The 16,432-nt window shown below is 43.6% G+C and overlaps 1 protein-coding gene across 1 annotated transcript in view; it reads right to left on the reverse strand.

Moving 5' to 3' along the window:
* ctnnd2b (catenin (cadherin-associated protein), delta 2b) overlaps positions 1–16,432 on the reverse strand; it is a gene marked incomplete at both ends in the record, with an annotated part of 213,541 nt that overhangs the window by 126,602 nt on the left and 70,507 nt on the right. The window contains 2 exons of the mRNA XM_084327635.1: positions 2,318–2,374; positions 7,521–7,764. Of these exons, the coding sequence (XP_084183761.1) occupies positions 2,318–2,374; positions 7,521–7,764 (301 nt within the window). The remainder of the gene's footprint in view (positions 1–2,317; positions 2,375–7,520; positions 7,765–16,432) is intronic.

A 16,432-nucleotide genomic window follows, 5' to 3' on the forward strand; every position in this document is an offset into this window, starting at 1 on the left:
ACCTTTTCTTATACAACAAAGTGAGAGAAGAAAAGATTAAGCACAATGTAAACCAGTTACAACTCTTTTCAACTAACAAACACGTCAAGTGGGGTACTACCGAAGGCACTTCCTTGTGGTGAAAGCGAGAAGGAGGAGAGCAGGTGACCACACACCTGCTTATGAAGGTAAGCTGATGAGGGGTGTGGTCAGACTAATACTGGTATTAAAGGTATATTTGTGGAATGTTATTCAGTACGCGTGCACGTACGCGAGGGAGTGCAGTAGGTGATGCCAAGCAGAGCCCCTTAACGAAACAGAACCATGCTTTACCATGTTAATGGCCGGCACTGAAAGTGTTAAGTACCAGCCAGTCACTAGAACGGGTTCCATAGGTTCCAAAATTCCATAAAAAATTATTGTGTAGTATAAGGAGGTAGCTTAACAAGGCCCTTAAAAATGAACAAATACCAGTGTTTGTTGCGCCTCTCTATCAGCGAAGACCAACCAACCTTCAGTGATGAGTGTCGTATCTATCATTAGTGATCAATCAGAGGAAAGAGTGATAGACAGAATCCAGGGATATCACATGCTATTTTGACTTTTCAGAGGTTAAAATTTCTTTGGTAAAAGGACTGCATTTATATAGAGCTTGTACCCAAAGCCCTTTACAACTTATGCCACACATTCACACTCCAACGGTGGAGGCGACTATGCAAGGTGGTCAACCTGCTCACCGGGAAGCAGTTGTTAGGGGTTAAGTGTCTTGCTCAAGGACACTTTGACCGGGAGGAGCTGGAACCAAACCGGGAGCCTTCTGATGCGACGCGACGACCGCTCTCATTCCACACATCTCATTCTTTCTCACCGTGAGGCCACAGTCACCACACAGCACACTCAGGACTGAAACATGGAGGAAGAGATACTGTAGCCACAGTCACCACACAGCACACTCAGGACTGAAACATGGAGGAAGAGATGCTGTAGCCACAGTCACCACACAGCACACTCAGGACTGAAACATGGAGGAAGAGATACTGTAGCCACAGTCACCACACAGCACACTCAGGACTGAAACATGGAGGAAGAGATACTGTAGCCACAGTCACCACACAGCACACTCAGGACTGAAACATGGAGGAAGAGATACTGTAGCCACAGTCACCACACAGCACACTCAGGACTGAAACATGGAGGAAGAGATACTGTAGCCACAGTCACCACACAGCAGCACACTCAGGACTGAAACATGGAGGAAGAGATACTGTAGCCACAGTCACCACACAGCAGCACACTCAGGACTGAAACATGGAGGAAGAGATACTGTAGCCACAGTCACCACACAGCAGCACACTCAGGACTGAAACATGGAGGAAGAGATACTGTAGCCACAGTCACCACACAGCAGCACACTCAGGACTGAAACATGGAGGAAGAGATACTGTAGCCACAGTCACCACACAGCACACTCAGGACTGACACATGGAGGAAGAGATACTGTAGCCACAGTCACCACACAGCACACTCAGGACTGACACATGGAGGAGGAGATACTGTAGATAGATGGATGGATGAAGAAATGGATGGATAGACAGATGCACGGATACATAGTTGGATGGATGGATGGAGAGATGAAGGGTATACTGGAGACATTGTTGAGGAAAGAATGTCTGACTTTCAACCAGTTCCACCTATTGTTTAGAACCCAATCCATAATAAATTCATAATAAACTCAATATTTGACTCATGACCTGGTAGCTGTAATTCACTGATTATTTAACTTGTGTATCATTTGATTAAAGATCTAGTAAAGGTAAATCTTAAAGTAAAGTATAAATAAGTAGAGTAAAATAAAGGTTATCGCTTATTGACCTCGGGTCTATAATTTCAGGTAAACAAAATATGATACTATATGGCTATGGGATTATCTGGAGTGAAGAGACTGACGTTATGTTTTATATTATAAAAATTATATGGCAACTATTTTAGGGTATATAATATAATAATATACCAGATTAACCATGAGTCCCTTCTCTCCATCCTACTTCTATGATTCAGCTTTATTTTTATGAATACATTTCATCCCAATGCAGTGCTCAACTCCAAATCCAAGTAAAACTAAAAACTGCAGCACTATATATAAATGGAGAGCAACACAAGATGTGATGTGCTGTCATGTCGTTAACATTAACGTCTGATAACGGTGTTGTATAGAAATGATGGACAGATTCAGTGGATGAGAAGATAGGGAAGAAAGATATATATATATATATAAATATAAATGGATAGATATAGAATGTATAGAATATATAAATAAATGAATAAATAGTTGGATTACTTTGTCATTCTTTGCTCGGCTTGATTTTGATTCCACACAAGGAATTCTGGGTCGAACCTATCGAGGGGACAGGCAGAGAGAAACAAGAGAGGTATATGTTGGCTGTGTCGCAGAAAGAAAACCTAGAAAATAATCATCATAGTAATAATAGGAATAATGATGAATAAGTGAATTATCAATAGATAAATAAATAGCCATTGGACTAGTCTTTGTCTCTCAACAGTTATCAGACAGTGGGGGGGGGGGTTGGGGAAGGGGTCATGCATTAGAGTGGGTGGCTGTGGGTGGGCTTGGTGGACATGTCAGTTAAAGGGAGGGTCTTGAAGAAGATGCACAGTTGAGATCCATAACGACAGTGCCCTGCTGAAATCGTACAGAGTAGATTTCAGAAATTGAATTGAGGAGAAACAGGTCGGTTTGCCCGGGTTGTCCATCGATGTCAACAAATGTATATAGTCTCGCGTAGCCAGACCTTCTCTCCGCACTATGTTAGCGCCATGCCAACGCCGGAGAGAGGTCTGGCTGAACCTATTATCATTCCGCTATAGGGGGAAAAGACAACGTTCTGGCTTGTTTGTATTTCTTTAAACCAATCACAATAATCCTGGGCAGCGCTAAACCCAGGACGGTGCAAAATATTGTTGCAGATAGTGGAAGGTGAGGGAAATTCCCACTGAAATAGTGTACAGTCTACCAATGGTAGCTAATCCAGACTAATTAATGTCTGACATTTTATAATCTATTATGAATGGTTTGGCTGGTTTCAGGGCCATGACGCATTTTCTACATTTGGGAAGGAAACAAAATACACACTATTGATGTGTCAGAGGCAATTATCAAACCTGGATTTGATTCATTATGGATCGTTAGAGCCTATGTGACATTGTAGAACATCTTAAATGTCAATAACACCCCATCTCCAAGCAATCTATAGCTTACGATTCACCATGGAGCAGAGAGGTAGCGTACATTTATTATAAATGACCGGCAACCAAAGTTATCTTTAAAATGCAAGAACTTTATCAATAAAATCCACATTCCTACAGTATTGATCTCTTTCGCTAGATTGTGCATTGTATCGTCTAGCGATACTACCTCCGCCGCGGTAGAATCCCTCACCGCCCTGCACGGAATGCTGTATAAATAACAGTGTATAACGTGACTGTGTGAGAATACATTTGAAACTAGGAAGGCACCGATCCCACTTTTTCAGTCCCGTTACCGTTACCTGGGCTTTGAGTATAAGTCGATACCGTTACCTGGGCTTTGAGTATCAGTTGATACGTTACCTGGGCTTTGAGTATCAGTCGATACCGTTACCTGGGCTATGAGTATCAGTCGATACCGTTACCTGGGCTTTGAGTATCAGTCGATACCGTTACCTGGGCTATGAGTATCAGTCGATACTGTTACCTGGGCTTTGAGTATCAGCTGATAGCGTTACATGGGCTTTGAGTATCAGTCAATACCGTTACCTGGGCTTTGAGTATCAGTCGATACCGTTACCTGGGCTTTGAGTATCAGTCGATACCGAGTACCGATCCAATCTATTACTTTTAATGAACAGTATAGACGTGGGCCGTAATTTTGTCATTGGACAAAGATTATTGAGATATAATCATTTTTGTCCAATAGGGAGAGTTAATGTGTCAATAATGCAGCAAATCTCTTTGTTTTGATATCTGGTACATTAGACACGTTTCTTGGTATCAGATTTTAGTATTGGGGAGGTTCTCTTCTATTTTAACCTGGTATCGGACCGATATCCGATACCAGTATCGGTATCTGCGCATCCCTATTCCCTATGTAATTATATAATCAAATATCCACTGTAAATTAACAACATTTGAGCTGCAGGAGAGTTCCTCAAAAAAATCGTCTCGGGTGGAGCAACAACGCAGCGATACCTGTAGCGTGAGGACAAAGTCTTATTGATCTTAGTGATCCGGTGTGGACCCTCCCTTTGACACGGCATGGTTGTGAACCTGCCACAACACAAGCAGAGCGAGGCCTCGGTCAGAAAGCATCGCACTGACGTCGGCTCTGCGTGTCGTGAGGGTTGCGGCAAGATGCAATGGCTTGAAAGCAGCGTGTGCAAAAGGACAAAACACAACAGTTAATGCTACGGTTTAAAATGCTGACAAGAGTGAATGAACAGACAAGGTGCAATGTGTGGGAAAACGTAGAAGAAGAAGAAACTAGTATGATGAAACTGTGATGGTGAGAATAGAGTCAACCGCTACACGCTAACACTACAGTTAAATACTGCTCTTTACAAACATGAAGCTAACGGTACAGTTAAATACTGCTCTTTACAAACACAAAGCTAACACTACAGTAAAATATTGCTCTTTACAAACACGAAGCTAACGGTACAGTAAAATACTGCTCTTTACAAACATGAAGCTAACGGTACAGTAAAATACTGATCTTTACAAACACGAAGCTAACGGTACAGTAAAATACTGATCTTTACAAACACGAAGCTAACGGTACAGTTAAATACTGCTCTTTACAAACAAGAAGCTAACACTACAGTAAAATACTGCTCTTTACAAACATGAAGCTAACGGTACAGTAAAATACTGCTCTTTACAAACACGAAGCTAGCGGTACAGTTTAATACTGCTCTTTACAAACACGAAGCTAACGGTACAGTTAAATACTGATCTTTACAAACACAAAGCTAACGGTACAGTTAAATACTGATGTTTACAAACACGAAGCTAACAGTACAGTTAAATACTGCTCTTTTCAAACATGAAGCTAACGGCGCTACTGCGTAAGAAAAGTTATTTAGAACAAATAGACGCCATCATTACAGTATTATTTTATGCGGAAAAAAATAACAACAAACAACATCTGGCAGCCAATGCTGGTTCACAAAGAGAGAGACATTTCATGTTTGACAGAGGGAGGAGAGAGGGAGAGGACAGAGGATAGAGGGAGAGGACAGAGGACAGAGGGAGAGGACAGAGAGAAAATGGTGATGGAAACACCTTCTATAACTTTTAACTAAAAGCTTTTAACTAGGGGGAAGGGAGGAGAAGAACAACTGGGCTTGTACTTCTCTCTCTCTCTCTCTCTCTCTCTCTCTGTCTCTCGATGTCTCTCTCTCACTCGCTGTCTCTCTCTTTGCCTCTCTCTTTCTCACACATACACACACATAAAGTTTTATATAGTCACAGTTTGCGATTTCATCCCTAACTCACATCCATTTCATGCATCGGATAAAACAAAATGCACAAAAAGAAACGATGCCTGAGGTTTAATAAAGACAAGCTTGTTAAAACCGCACCTACTATGGAGAGAATCAAGCACAGGCCTGTACCTCTGGCGGCACACACAAGCCTTTCTACCAAGCAGTGCGAACAAGACGGTAAACCAGGCGGGGGAGAGGGGGGGGGGGGGGGGGGGGGGGGGTGGCGGTGAGAGAGATGGTGCGTGACGTGTCTCGTACTGAAGCCCAGGAGCACAGAGCGCTGGCACCGGCTGCGCGGCGCTCTCTGTCGTACAACACTTAACCATCTGTAGTGTGGTAGTGCAAGGGTTAACCTTCTGTAGTGTGGTTGTGAAAGGGTTAACCTGCTGTAGTGTGGTAGTGAAAGGGTTAACAATCGGTAGTGTGGTTGTGAAAGGGTTAACCTTCTGTAGTGTGGTTGTGAAAGGGTTAACCCTTTGTCGCGTGTCAGTGAAATGGTTATAACTTCTGTATTGTCGCAGTGAAAAGGTTAACCTTTTGGTAGTGTGGTAGTGAAAGGGTTAACCTGCACGGACTACAACGCATGACGTATACCATGCCGGTTAGGGTACCTTGTGTACTGTTTACTTTTACTCATAGTATATATTCAGATTTGAATTATTTATTATTATTCAAATTAAGATTCAAATGAGTTATTATTACCTATATTTATTGTAACATATAATATAACCAAGGGTATACAGCCCCTCATCTGCACCTTTGTTTACATTGTTTATATTTCTCATATTTCTATAATTAGATGACATTTTATTGCCTATATTTATGTCTTTCTACTATTTCCCTGCTCACGAACGGAAGCGGATACAGACTTTTTACAGTGTTTTTGGCCAACAGCTAGGCTAGCTGGTCCGTATCCGCTTCCATTCATTTGTGCTGAGCTAGGCTAGCTTGCAGCCGGATAGCTTTCTACTGAACGGACAGTGAGGAAATTTGTCTCTATCTTCCTGTCTGACTCTGGAGCAGACGGTAAGAGCATTTCATCATAATGTTGGTCTCTATCTTCCTGTCTGACTCTGGAGCAGACGGTAAGAGCATTTCATCATAATGTTGGTCTCTATCTTCCTGTCTGACTCTGGAGCAGACGGTAAGAGCATTTCATCATAATGTTGGTCTCTATCTTCCTGTCTGACTCTGGAGCAGACGGTAAGAGCATTTCATCATAATGTTGGTCTCTATCTTCCTGTCTGACTCTGGAGCAGACGGTAAGTGCATTTCATCATAATGTTGGTCTCTATCTTCCTGTCTGACTCTGGAGCAGACGGTAAGTGCATTTCATCATAATGTTGGTCTCTATCTTCCTGTCTGACTCTGGAGCAGACGGTAAGTGCATTTCATCATAATGTTTGTGCGTTCCTTTAAGTTCTACCTCACAACATTTGATGGAGAGGATGCAACAACTGTATTAATAGTACATTTCTACCTACATGCACTTTTCTGAGAGTATACTTGCAATGTCCTTTTGGTACTTCTTTCATGTAATAATTAAATGTGCATGTTTAGTACGATAGTCATTTATATGCTGTAAGATATAATACATCTCCATAGCTTTTAGAAAGGTGCAGAAGAAAAGTATTGCTTCCCCCCAAAACAATTTGAATGAATTTATCATTTAGAAAATGTTGGCGGGTCCAAAATGAATGTTGTTGTTTACATGTTGCGTTGTTTACATGTTGCGTTGTTGTTTACATCTTGCCTCCCTACTTCTTACTCCCTACTTCCCATTTCCACACGTGGAATGCATCTGATTGGGTAAATTACATGCTGGTGCTCTACTGGCTGAAAGTTACCGATAGCACCTTTAATATTGTACATATTAAACATATTGTTGTATATATTGAACATGAATGAGGGTAAAACCTCAGTGTGATTCTGGGCTCCAGTAGGGTGCAGGAAGAGGGGAGCAGGACAGGGACAGGGACAGGGAGTGTGTCCTCCTCTCACCTGGGGTCCTTCTGGATGCTGTCCACGGAGGGCGAGCGGGCCAGGGCCGCCTCCGGGGGCAGGGCGGGCCCCGACTTGCTGTAGGGCGACTCTGCGGACGGGCAGAACTGCAGCGTGCGGTACGGGTTGGCGTAGTCCGCCACCCCGCCTCCCGCGGCGAAGCTGGCCCTCTGATAGGTGGCGGTGGCACTCTGGCTCCCTGTTCGCTGCAAGGGGATTGGGTCGACACCGGGGGAGGGCGGGGCTACAGCGGGGAGAGGAGCGTAGGGAGAGAGGAGATAGTTGAGGACGTGTTCATAGAACTGGTCGGTCACAGGGTCTACTGGGGGGGGACACAACGATGCATGAACACACACACACACACACACACACACACACACACACACACACACACACACACACACACACACACACACACACACACACACACACACACACACACACACACACACACACACACACACACACACACACACACACACACACAATGACACACCAGTGCCACAGATGGAAAGGAACAAGTGACACATCAGAGAAGAAGAGGACGGAGGGGAAGTAAAGACAAACAAACAAACAAACAAACAAACAAACAAACAAAAACAAAAAACACAAAGAAAGTTATGAAATGAAACATTTGGTTTCATTCATGAATAATTATGAAGAACATAATTATTGTGCTGCAGTTCCGCCTTGAGGTCAACAGGTGGCGTAACTCACTGAGATGCTGAGACTCTCACAGGTACAAAAGGGCATACTTGTACCCTTTAAAGGGACACTGCAGTTTCAGGGTAAGCAGGGTATGTTTAAAGCAACACTATGCAGTTTCAGGGTAAGCGGGGTATGTTTAAAGCAACACTATGCAGTTTCAGGGTAAGCGGGGTATGGTTAAAGCAACACTATGCAGTTTCAGGGTAAGCGGGGTATGTTTAAAGCAACACTATGCAGTTTCAGGGTAAGCGGGGTATGGTTAAAGCAACACTATGCAGTTTCAGGGTAAGCGGGTATGTTTAAAGCAACACTATGCAGTTTCAGGGTAAGCGGGGTATGGTTAAAGCAACACTATGCAGTTTCAGGGTAAGCGGGGTATGTTTAAAGCAACACTATGCAGTTTCAGGGTAAGCAGGGTATGTTTAAAGCAACACTATGCAGTTTCAGGGTAAGCGGGTATGTTTAAAGCAACACTATGCAGTTTCAGGGTAAGCGGGTATGTTTAAAGCAACACTATGCAGTTTCAGGGTAAGCAGGGTATGTTTAAAGCAACACTATGCAGTTTCAGGGTAAGCAGGGTTTGTTTAAAGCAACACTATGCAGTTTCAGGGTAAGCGGGGTATGTTTAAAGCAACACTATGCAGTTTCAGGGTAAGCAGGGTATGTTTAAAGCAACACTATGCAGTTTCAGGGTAAGCATGGTATGTTTAAAGCAACACTATGCAGTTTCAGGGTAAGCGGGTTATGTTTAAAGCAACACTATGCAGTTTCAGGGTAAGTGGGGTATGTTTAAAGCAACACTATGCAGTTTCAGGGTAAGCGGGTATGTTTAAAGCAACACTATGCAGTTTCAGGGTAAGCAGGGTATGTTTAAAGCAACACTATGCAGTTTCAGGGTAAGCGGGTATGTTTAAAGCAACACTATGCAGTTTCAGGGTAAGCGGGTATGTTTAAAGCAACACTATGCAGTTTCAGGGTAAGCAGGGTATGTTTAAAGCAACACTATGCAGTTTCAGGGTAAGCGGGGTATGTTTAAAGCAACACTATGCAGTTTCAGGGTAAGCAGGGTTTGTTTAAAGCAACACTATGCAGTTTCAGGGTAAGGGGGTATGTTTAAAGCAACACTATGCAGTTTCAGGGTAAGCAGGGTATGTTTAAAGAGACACTATGCAGTTTCAGGGTAAGGGGGGTATGTTTAAAGCAACACTATGCAGTTTCAGGGTAAGCAGGGTATGTTTAAAGGGACACTATGCAGTTTCAGGGTAAGGGGGGTATGTTTAAAGCAACACTATGCAGTTTCAGGGTAAGCAGGGTATGTTTAAAGGGACACTATGCAGTTTCAGGGTAAGCAGGGTATGTTTAAAGCAACACTATGCAGTTTCAGGGTAAGCAGGGTATGTTTAAAGGGACACTATGCAGTTTCAGGGTAAGCAGGGTATGTTTAAAGCAACACTATGCAGTTTCAGGGTAAGCAGGGTATGTTTAAAGGGACACTATGCAGTTTCAGGGTAAGCATGGTATGTTTAAAGGGACACTATGCAGTTTCAGGGTAAGCAGGGTATGTTTAAAGGGACACTATGCAGTTTCAGGGTAAGCAGGGTATGTTTAAAGAGACACTATGCAGTTTCAGGGTAAGGGGGGTATGTTTAAAGGGACACTATGCAGTTTCAGGGTAAGGGGGGTATGTTTAAAGCAACACTATGCAGTTTCAGGGTAAGCAGGGTATGTTTAAAGGGACACTATGCAGTTTCAGGGTAAGGGGGGTATGTTTACATTCGCAGAGCCTTGCGGAGAAAACATGTTTATTTAACGCGTTGCATTAACGTGATTTGAAATGCGGGCCGCGTCCCACTATGCAGACTTTGTAGACTCCACCAATAAACTACGTGCTTCTCCTGTGGAACTGAGTCTACGTGGTCCGTGTTTCCAATCAGTTCATGCAGCTTTAATCACCAAAAAAATCCTTCAGAGGCACCGTGAACCAAAATGTAAGCCTAGGAGTTCTTGGAATAGAAAACGTGTTTGTAAACAGAATTGATTGTCCTGACTTTGTAAACAACAATAGCAGTGAAATGGGAACTTTCAGGTAAATGGTAAATGGTGCATTTACATAATAAGCGCTTCGCAATTTATGCCTCACATGCACCCATTCACTCACGCGTTTACACACCGACGGCGGAGACGACCATGCAAGGTGCCGGGTCTGCCGACCTGCTCATCGGGAGCAATTAGGGGTTAAGTGTCTCGCTCAAAGTAGGGAGGTCAAACGTTCTGCTGTCATATCTATAGATATATCTATACATATCTGTAGATACTATATCTATCTGTACATGTATGTAGATACTATATCTATATCTGTACATATCTGTAGATAAGATACTATATCTATATCTGTACATATCTGTAGATAGTATGATACTATATCTATATATCCCTTACTTACCTACTAGTTACACTGCTGGCCAGTATGACTTACTATCATAGTGTCTTTATACCTGTATCACTGTACATATTAATACTACAACTCTGTACATACATCTGATTTGCACTATATTAACACATTTATATAATGTTATAATATTGTATATCACATTTGCACTCTGGTTGGATGCCAAACTTATTTTCGTTGTACTGTACTTGTGCTGCATGATGACACTACATTTGAATCTAATCTAATCTAACCTAACGTTTATTCAGTTGTGAAAATACTGTATATGGTACCGTAGTAGTATATTCATGTATTTTCAACCTATAGAATAAGCTTTTTAATTTCTTGGCCCATCATGAAACAGAAAAGTCCACTAGAGAGACCTCTGCCCGCCTGAAGCCTCACTAGGAACCCAGCCAGACCTCCACGAGACTCTAATGGTTCTGCATCGATTACGCTACCGGCGTCAAGCGGAAATCCAGCCACATTCAACTTTAAGAGCACAATCTTTTCATTACCAGCAGGCTTGATCCCTGTAGCGCTCCCCTGTCTGGTCTACCGACACAAGCAATCGGTCAGTTACAACTTGTACAGAACAGCAGCGCCTGCCGACAAAGACTAGACACAGAGCAACACATTACAGTCACATTACATCCATTTTAAAGCCCCTGCATTGGTTGCCTGTGAGATTTAGAACCAATGTTAAGGTCCTTTTATTGGGTTTTAAATCACTAAGTGGCAATGCCTCTGCCTATTTATCTGAAATGCTTTTAGGTATGTGTCTAGCAGAACCCTTAGATCCTCTGGTCTCCTAACTGTTCCACAGTATGTGTCCAGCAGAACCCTTAGATCCTCTGGTCTCCTAACTGTTCCACAGTATGTCTCCAGCAGAACCCTTAGATCCTCTGGTCTCCTAACTGTTCCACAGTATGTGTCCAGCTGCAGAACCCTTAGATCCTCTGGTCTCCTAACTGCTCCACATTATGTGTCCAGCTGCAGAACCCTTAGATCCTCTGGTCTCCTAACTGTTCCACAGTATGTGTCCAGCTGCAGAACCCTTAGATCCTCTGGTCTCCTAACTGTTCCACAGGCTAGAAGGAGAGGTTTACAGGTATGGGCAGGATAATAGAAGAAAGACATAAATATATCAAATTAGATCTGAATATAAAGATATGAGTGAGACTGAATCATAACCTGGCCTTGAATCACAACCTGACCTTGAATCACAACAACCTGACCCAACCTGACCTTGAATCACAACAACCTGACCTTGAATCACAACCTGACCTTGAATCACAACCTGACCTTGAATCACAACAAACTGACCTTGAATCACAACAACCTGACCTTGAATCACAACAAACTGACCTTGAATCACAACAACTTGACCTTGAATCACAACAAACTGACCTTGAATCACAACAACCTGACCTTGAATCACAACAAACTGACCTTGAATCACAACAACCTGACCTTGAATCACAACAACTTGACCTTGAATCACAACAACCTGACCTTGAATCACAACAACTTGACCATGAATCACAACAACCTGACCTTGAATCACAACAACTTGACCTTGAATCACAACAAACTGACCTTGAATCACAACAAACTGGCTTCAACAAGTTGCTTGGACAGCAGCACACGTGTGTCACAGTGTCAGTAATGGGACAGCAGCACACGTGTGTCACAGTGTCAGTAATGGGACAGCAGCACACGTGTGTCACAGTGTCAGTAATGGGACCCGCAGACTGACATATCAAAGACGTGTCGCCGCTTCTGGACAAGAAGATAAGATGAAGTAATAGTAATAGCAGGGTAATAGTAGAAATACATAAATATAGGCTATACAATTAGGATATACCCTTTAAATCCCTGTATATATTCCTATGCATTCCTGTACATTTCACATGTTACTGTATATTTTTACTGTATATTACTGTATCATTTTGGACTGTATATTTTCTAATGTATATACATATTTTAGAATGTATATCTCTGACTGTGTACTCTTATTCTTATTTTAGATGTTTCTTCTCTTCTATTCTATGCTGTTCACAAGGTGCAGTAGCCCGTGCTCCATGCTGTATGTCTTCCTTCCTAAATGTCCTCGGTCCAACGAGTGCTGAGGAGAGAAAACACATTTTCTGCCGCCGTCGATTCGCATTGGTAAAAAAAAAAAAGCAAACCAGATTAACGCCTGAGAGATTTAATACTGAGATACATTTTGTCTCCCTAATTAGCTAACGGACCGTGACCGGGAGACTAATTGCAGCACAGATCCTAATCAGATCTCTGCATACCTGGAATGACTTAATTGCAGCCGGATCTTGGGCTAATGTGGTTTATAAGGTGAAACAGCATTTTTTATGTTTTATGATATAAAACTAAATTACCAAATCATAGTTTCATCCGAGTGGCAAGTCAGGTGAATTCAGTGACTGTATGTTTTCTCCTTATCCAGCTGTATTTATTATTATGGATCATTATTATACATAACATTAACATTACATTACATGAACAGCCTTCCTGGACTATATATCTGTATATACACTCAAAACTGTGAGCATCTGAACATGACACTCATATCTTTTGCACAATATTTTATATTCTATTCCACTGTATTTCTATTCTAATTTAGTCTATATACTCTACTACACCCTGCACAATTGTACAGCCCTGTCCTATATTATATTCTATTGTACCTTTATTTTATATATTCCATTGTATTGTATTCTACCTTAATGTTGTAGAATAAAACATGTCTGTTAATGTTGCACCAAACTACCAAAACAAATTCCTTGTATGTTTAAACATAATTGGAAATAAAGACCTTTCTGATTCTGATTCAGATTCTGATCATGTAAGGAAGTTACCTCTTAGTTTGTTCATTGATTAGTAGGTTTGGTTTCAGTCTATTAGTTCATTGATTAGTAGGTTTGGTTTCAGTCTATTAGTTCATTGATTAGTAGGTTTGGTTTCAGTCTATTAGTTCATTGATTAGTTGGTTTGGTTTCAGTCTATTAGTTCATTGATTAGTAGGTTTGGTTTCAGTCTATTCGTTCATTGATTAGTAGGTTTGGTTTCAGTCTATTAGTTCATTGATTAGTAGGTTTGGTACATATTAATACTACAACTCTTTACATACATCTGATTAGCACTATTACTCAGTAGTACTAATTTATATATTTTATACCCAGTTTATTTACCTGTACATTGTATATTACTATTGCACTTTACTGTTACTTTGCACTCTGGTTCAATGCCAAACTTGGTTGTACTGTACTTGTGCTGTATGATGACAATACATTGAATCTAATCCAATCTAATCTAATCAAATCTAATCTAATCTAATCAATAGCTAATCTACAGGACCTTGGCGCTTCCTGTGTGTGACCTGAAGACAAAGCCACTGAGCAGCGTCAATCACCAGCGTCTCCATTGCATCTTAAGAAAGAGCCCAAGAACGTATGTAGTTGAGGACAGTCCCAGTATATTACATTTGATAAGATTATTAATTAGATTAGATTAGATTAGATTCAAATGTATTGTCATCATACAGCACAAGTACAGTACAACAAAAGAGGTTTGGCATCCAACCAGAGCGCAAATGTAACAGTAAAGTGCAACAGTAATATACAATGTACAGGTGATTAAACTGGGTATAAAATATATAAATGAGTATTACTGAGTAATAGTGCTAATCAGAAGTGTGTACAGTGTTATAGTACTATTATGTACAGTGATACGGGTATAAAGACACTATGGTAGTAAGTCATACTGGCCAGCAGTGTAACTAGTAAGAGTAGGTAAGATATATGTACAGATATAGATATATAGTATCTACAGATATGTAAAAATTATTATATGCAGGTGATTATGTACAGACATATAGTAGATAGATAGATAGTTATATATATATATATATATATATATATATATATATACAGTAAGAAAATGGGAATCTTCATTGGCTTGATTGAAGCTAGTAGACTATCTTCTTATTCACGCCATGAAAAGCCATGTTGACAATACAGTAGCCAGTCTACAGGCAGCATGAGCAGAGGGGGAAGAGGAGCAGAGGGGGAGGAGGAGCAGAGGGGAGGAGGAGCAGAGGGGGAGGAGGAGCAGAGGGGGAGGAGGAGCAGAGGGAGAGGAGGAGCAGAGGGGGAGGAGGAGCAGAGGGAGAGGAGGAGCAGAGGGAGAGGAGGAGCAGAGGGAGGAGGAGCAGAGGGAGAAGAGGAGCAGAGGGAGAGGTGGAGCAGAGGGAGAGGAGGAGCAGAGGGAGGTGATGAGCAGAGGGAGAGGAGGAGCAGAGGGAGAGGAGGAGCAGAGGGAGAGGTGGAGCAGAGGGAGAGGAGAGCAGAGGGGGAGGAGGAGCAGAGGGGGAGGAGGAGCAGAGGGGGAGGAGGAGCAGAGGGAGAGGAGGAGCAGAGGGGGAGGAGGAGCAGAGGGAGAGGAGGAGCAGAGGGAGAGGAGGAGCAGAGGGAGGAGGAGCAGAGGGAGAAAGAGGAGCAGAGGGAGAGGTGGAGCAGAGGAGAGGAGGAGCAGAGGGAGGTGATGAGCAGAGGGAGAGGAGGAGCAGAGGGAGAGGAGGAGCAGAGGGAGAGGTGAGCAGAGGGAGAGGAGGAGCAGTGGGAGAGGAGGAGCAGAGGGGGAGGAGGAGCAGAGGGAGTGATGAGCAGAGGGAGAGGAGGAGCAGATGGAGAGGAGGAGCAGAGGGGAGGGAGGAGCAGAGGGGGAGGAGGAGCAGAGGGAGAGGAGGAGCAGAGGGAGGTGATGAGCAGAGGAGAGGAGGAGCAGAGGGAGAGGTGGAGCAGAGGGAGAGGTGGAGCAGAGAGAGAGGAGGAGCAGAGGGGAGGTGAGCAGAGGGAGAGGAGGAGCAGAGGGAGAGGAGGAGCAGGAGGAGAGGTGAAGCAGAGGGAGAGGGGAAGCAGAGGGAGAGGAGGAGCAGAGGAGAGGTGGAGCAGAGGGAGAGTGGAGCAGAGGAGGTGGAGCAGAGGGAGGGGGAGCAGAGGGAGAGGAGGAGCGAGAGGGAGAGGAGGAGCAGAGGGGGAGGAGGAGCAGAGGGGAGGGAGAGCAGAGGGGAGGAGGAGGCAGGGGGAGGGAGAGCAGAGGGAGAGGAGGAGCAGAGGGGGAGGAGGGAGGAGCAGAGGGAGAGGAGGAGCAGAGGGAGGGAGAGCAGAGGGAGAGGAGGAGCAGGAGAGCAGAGGGAGAGAGAGAGAGGAGAGAGACAGAGGGAGAGAAGAGGGAGGGAGGGAGCAGAAGAGGGAGAGGAGCAGAGGGAGAGAGGAGCAGAGGGGAGGAGGAGCAGAGGGGGAGGAGGAGCAGAGGGAGAGGGGAGCAGAGGGGGAGGAGGAGCAGAGGGGGAGGAGGAGCAGAGGGAGAGGTGGAGCAGAGGGAGAGGTGGAGCAGAGGGAGAGAGGAGCAGAGGGGGAGGGAGAGGAACAGAGGGAGAGGTGGAGCAGAGGGGGAGGGAGAGGAGCAGAGGGGGAGGAGGAGCAGAGAGGGAGGGAGAGGAGCCTGTCTGGGGCGTCTTGTGAGCCAAAGCCACAGAGCGCCGCCAGCGTTTCGATTGCTTCTTAACCCTTTCTGCGCCAAACCCAAGATTTCTCTGTTTAGATCCTTTCTTCTTTTTTCGATTTTCCCATTCTAAACAGGACTTTCTCGCGCGGACCTTTGTTACTCATCTGAGACCTTAAAATTGCAATGACGATTGAATCCCGCCAGGTGGCAGTATCGCCTACCTTATGAACATGCATATGGGCCAGCT

Source organism: Notolepis coatsorum (genome assembly GCF_963971535.1).
Source record: "Notolepis coatsorum genome assembly, chromosome: 13".
Lineage (NCBI taxonomy): Eukaryota > Metazoa > Chordata > Actinopteri > Aulopiformes > Paralepididae > Notolepis > Notolepis coatsorum.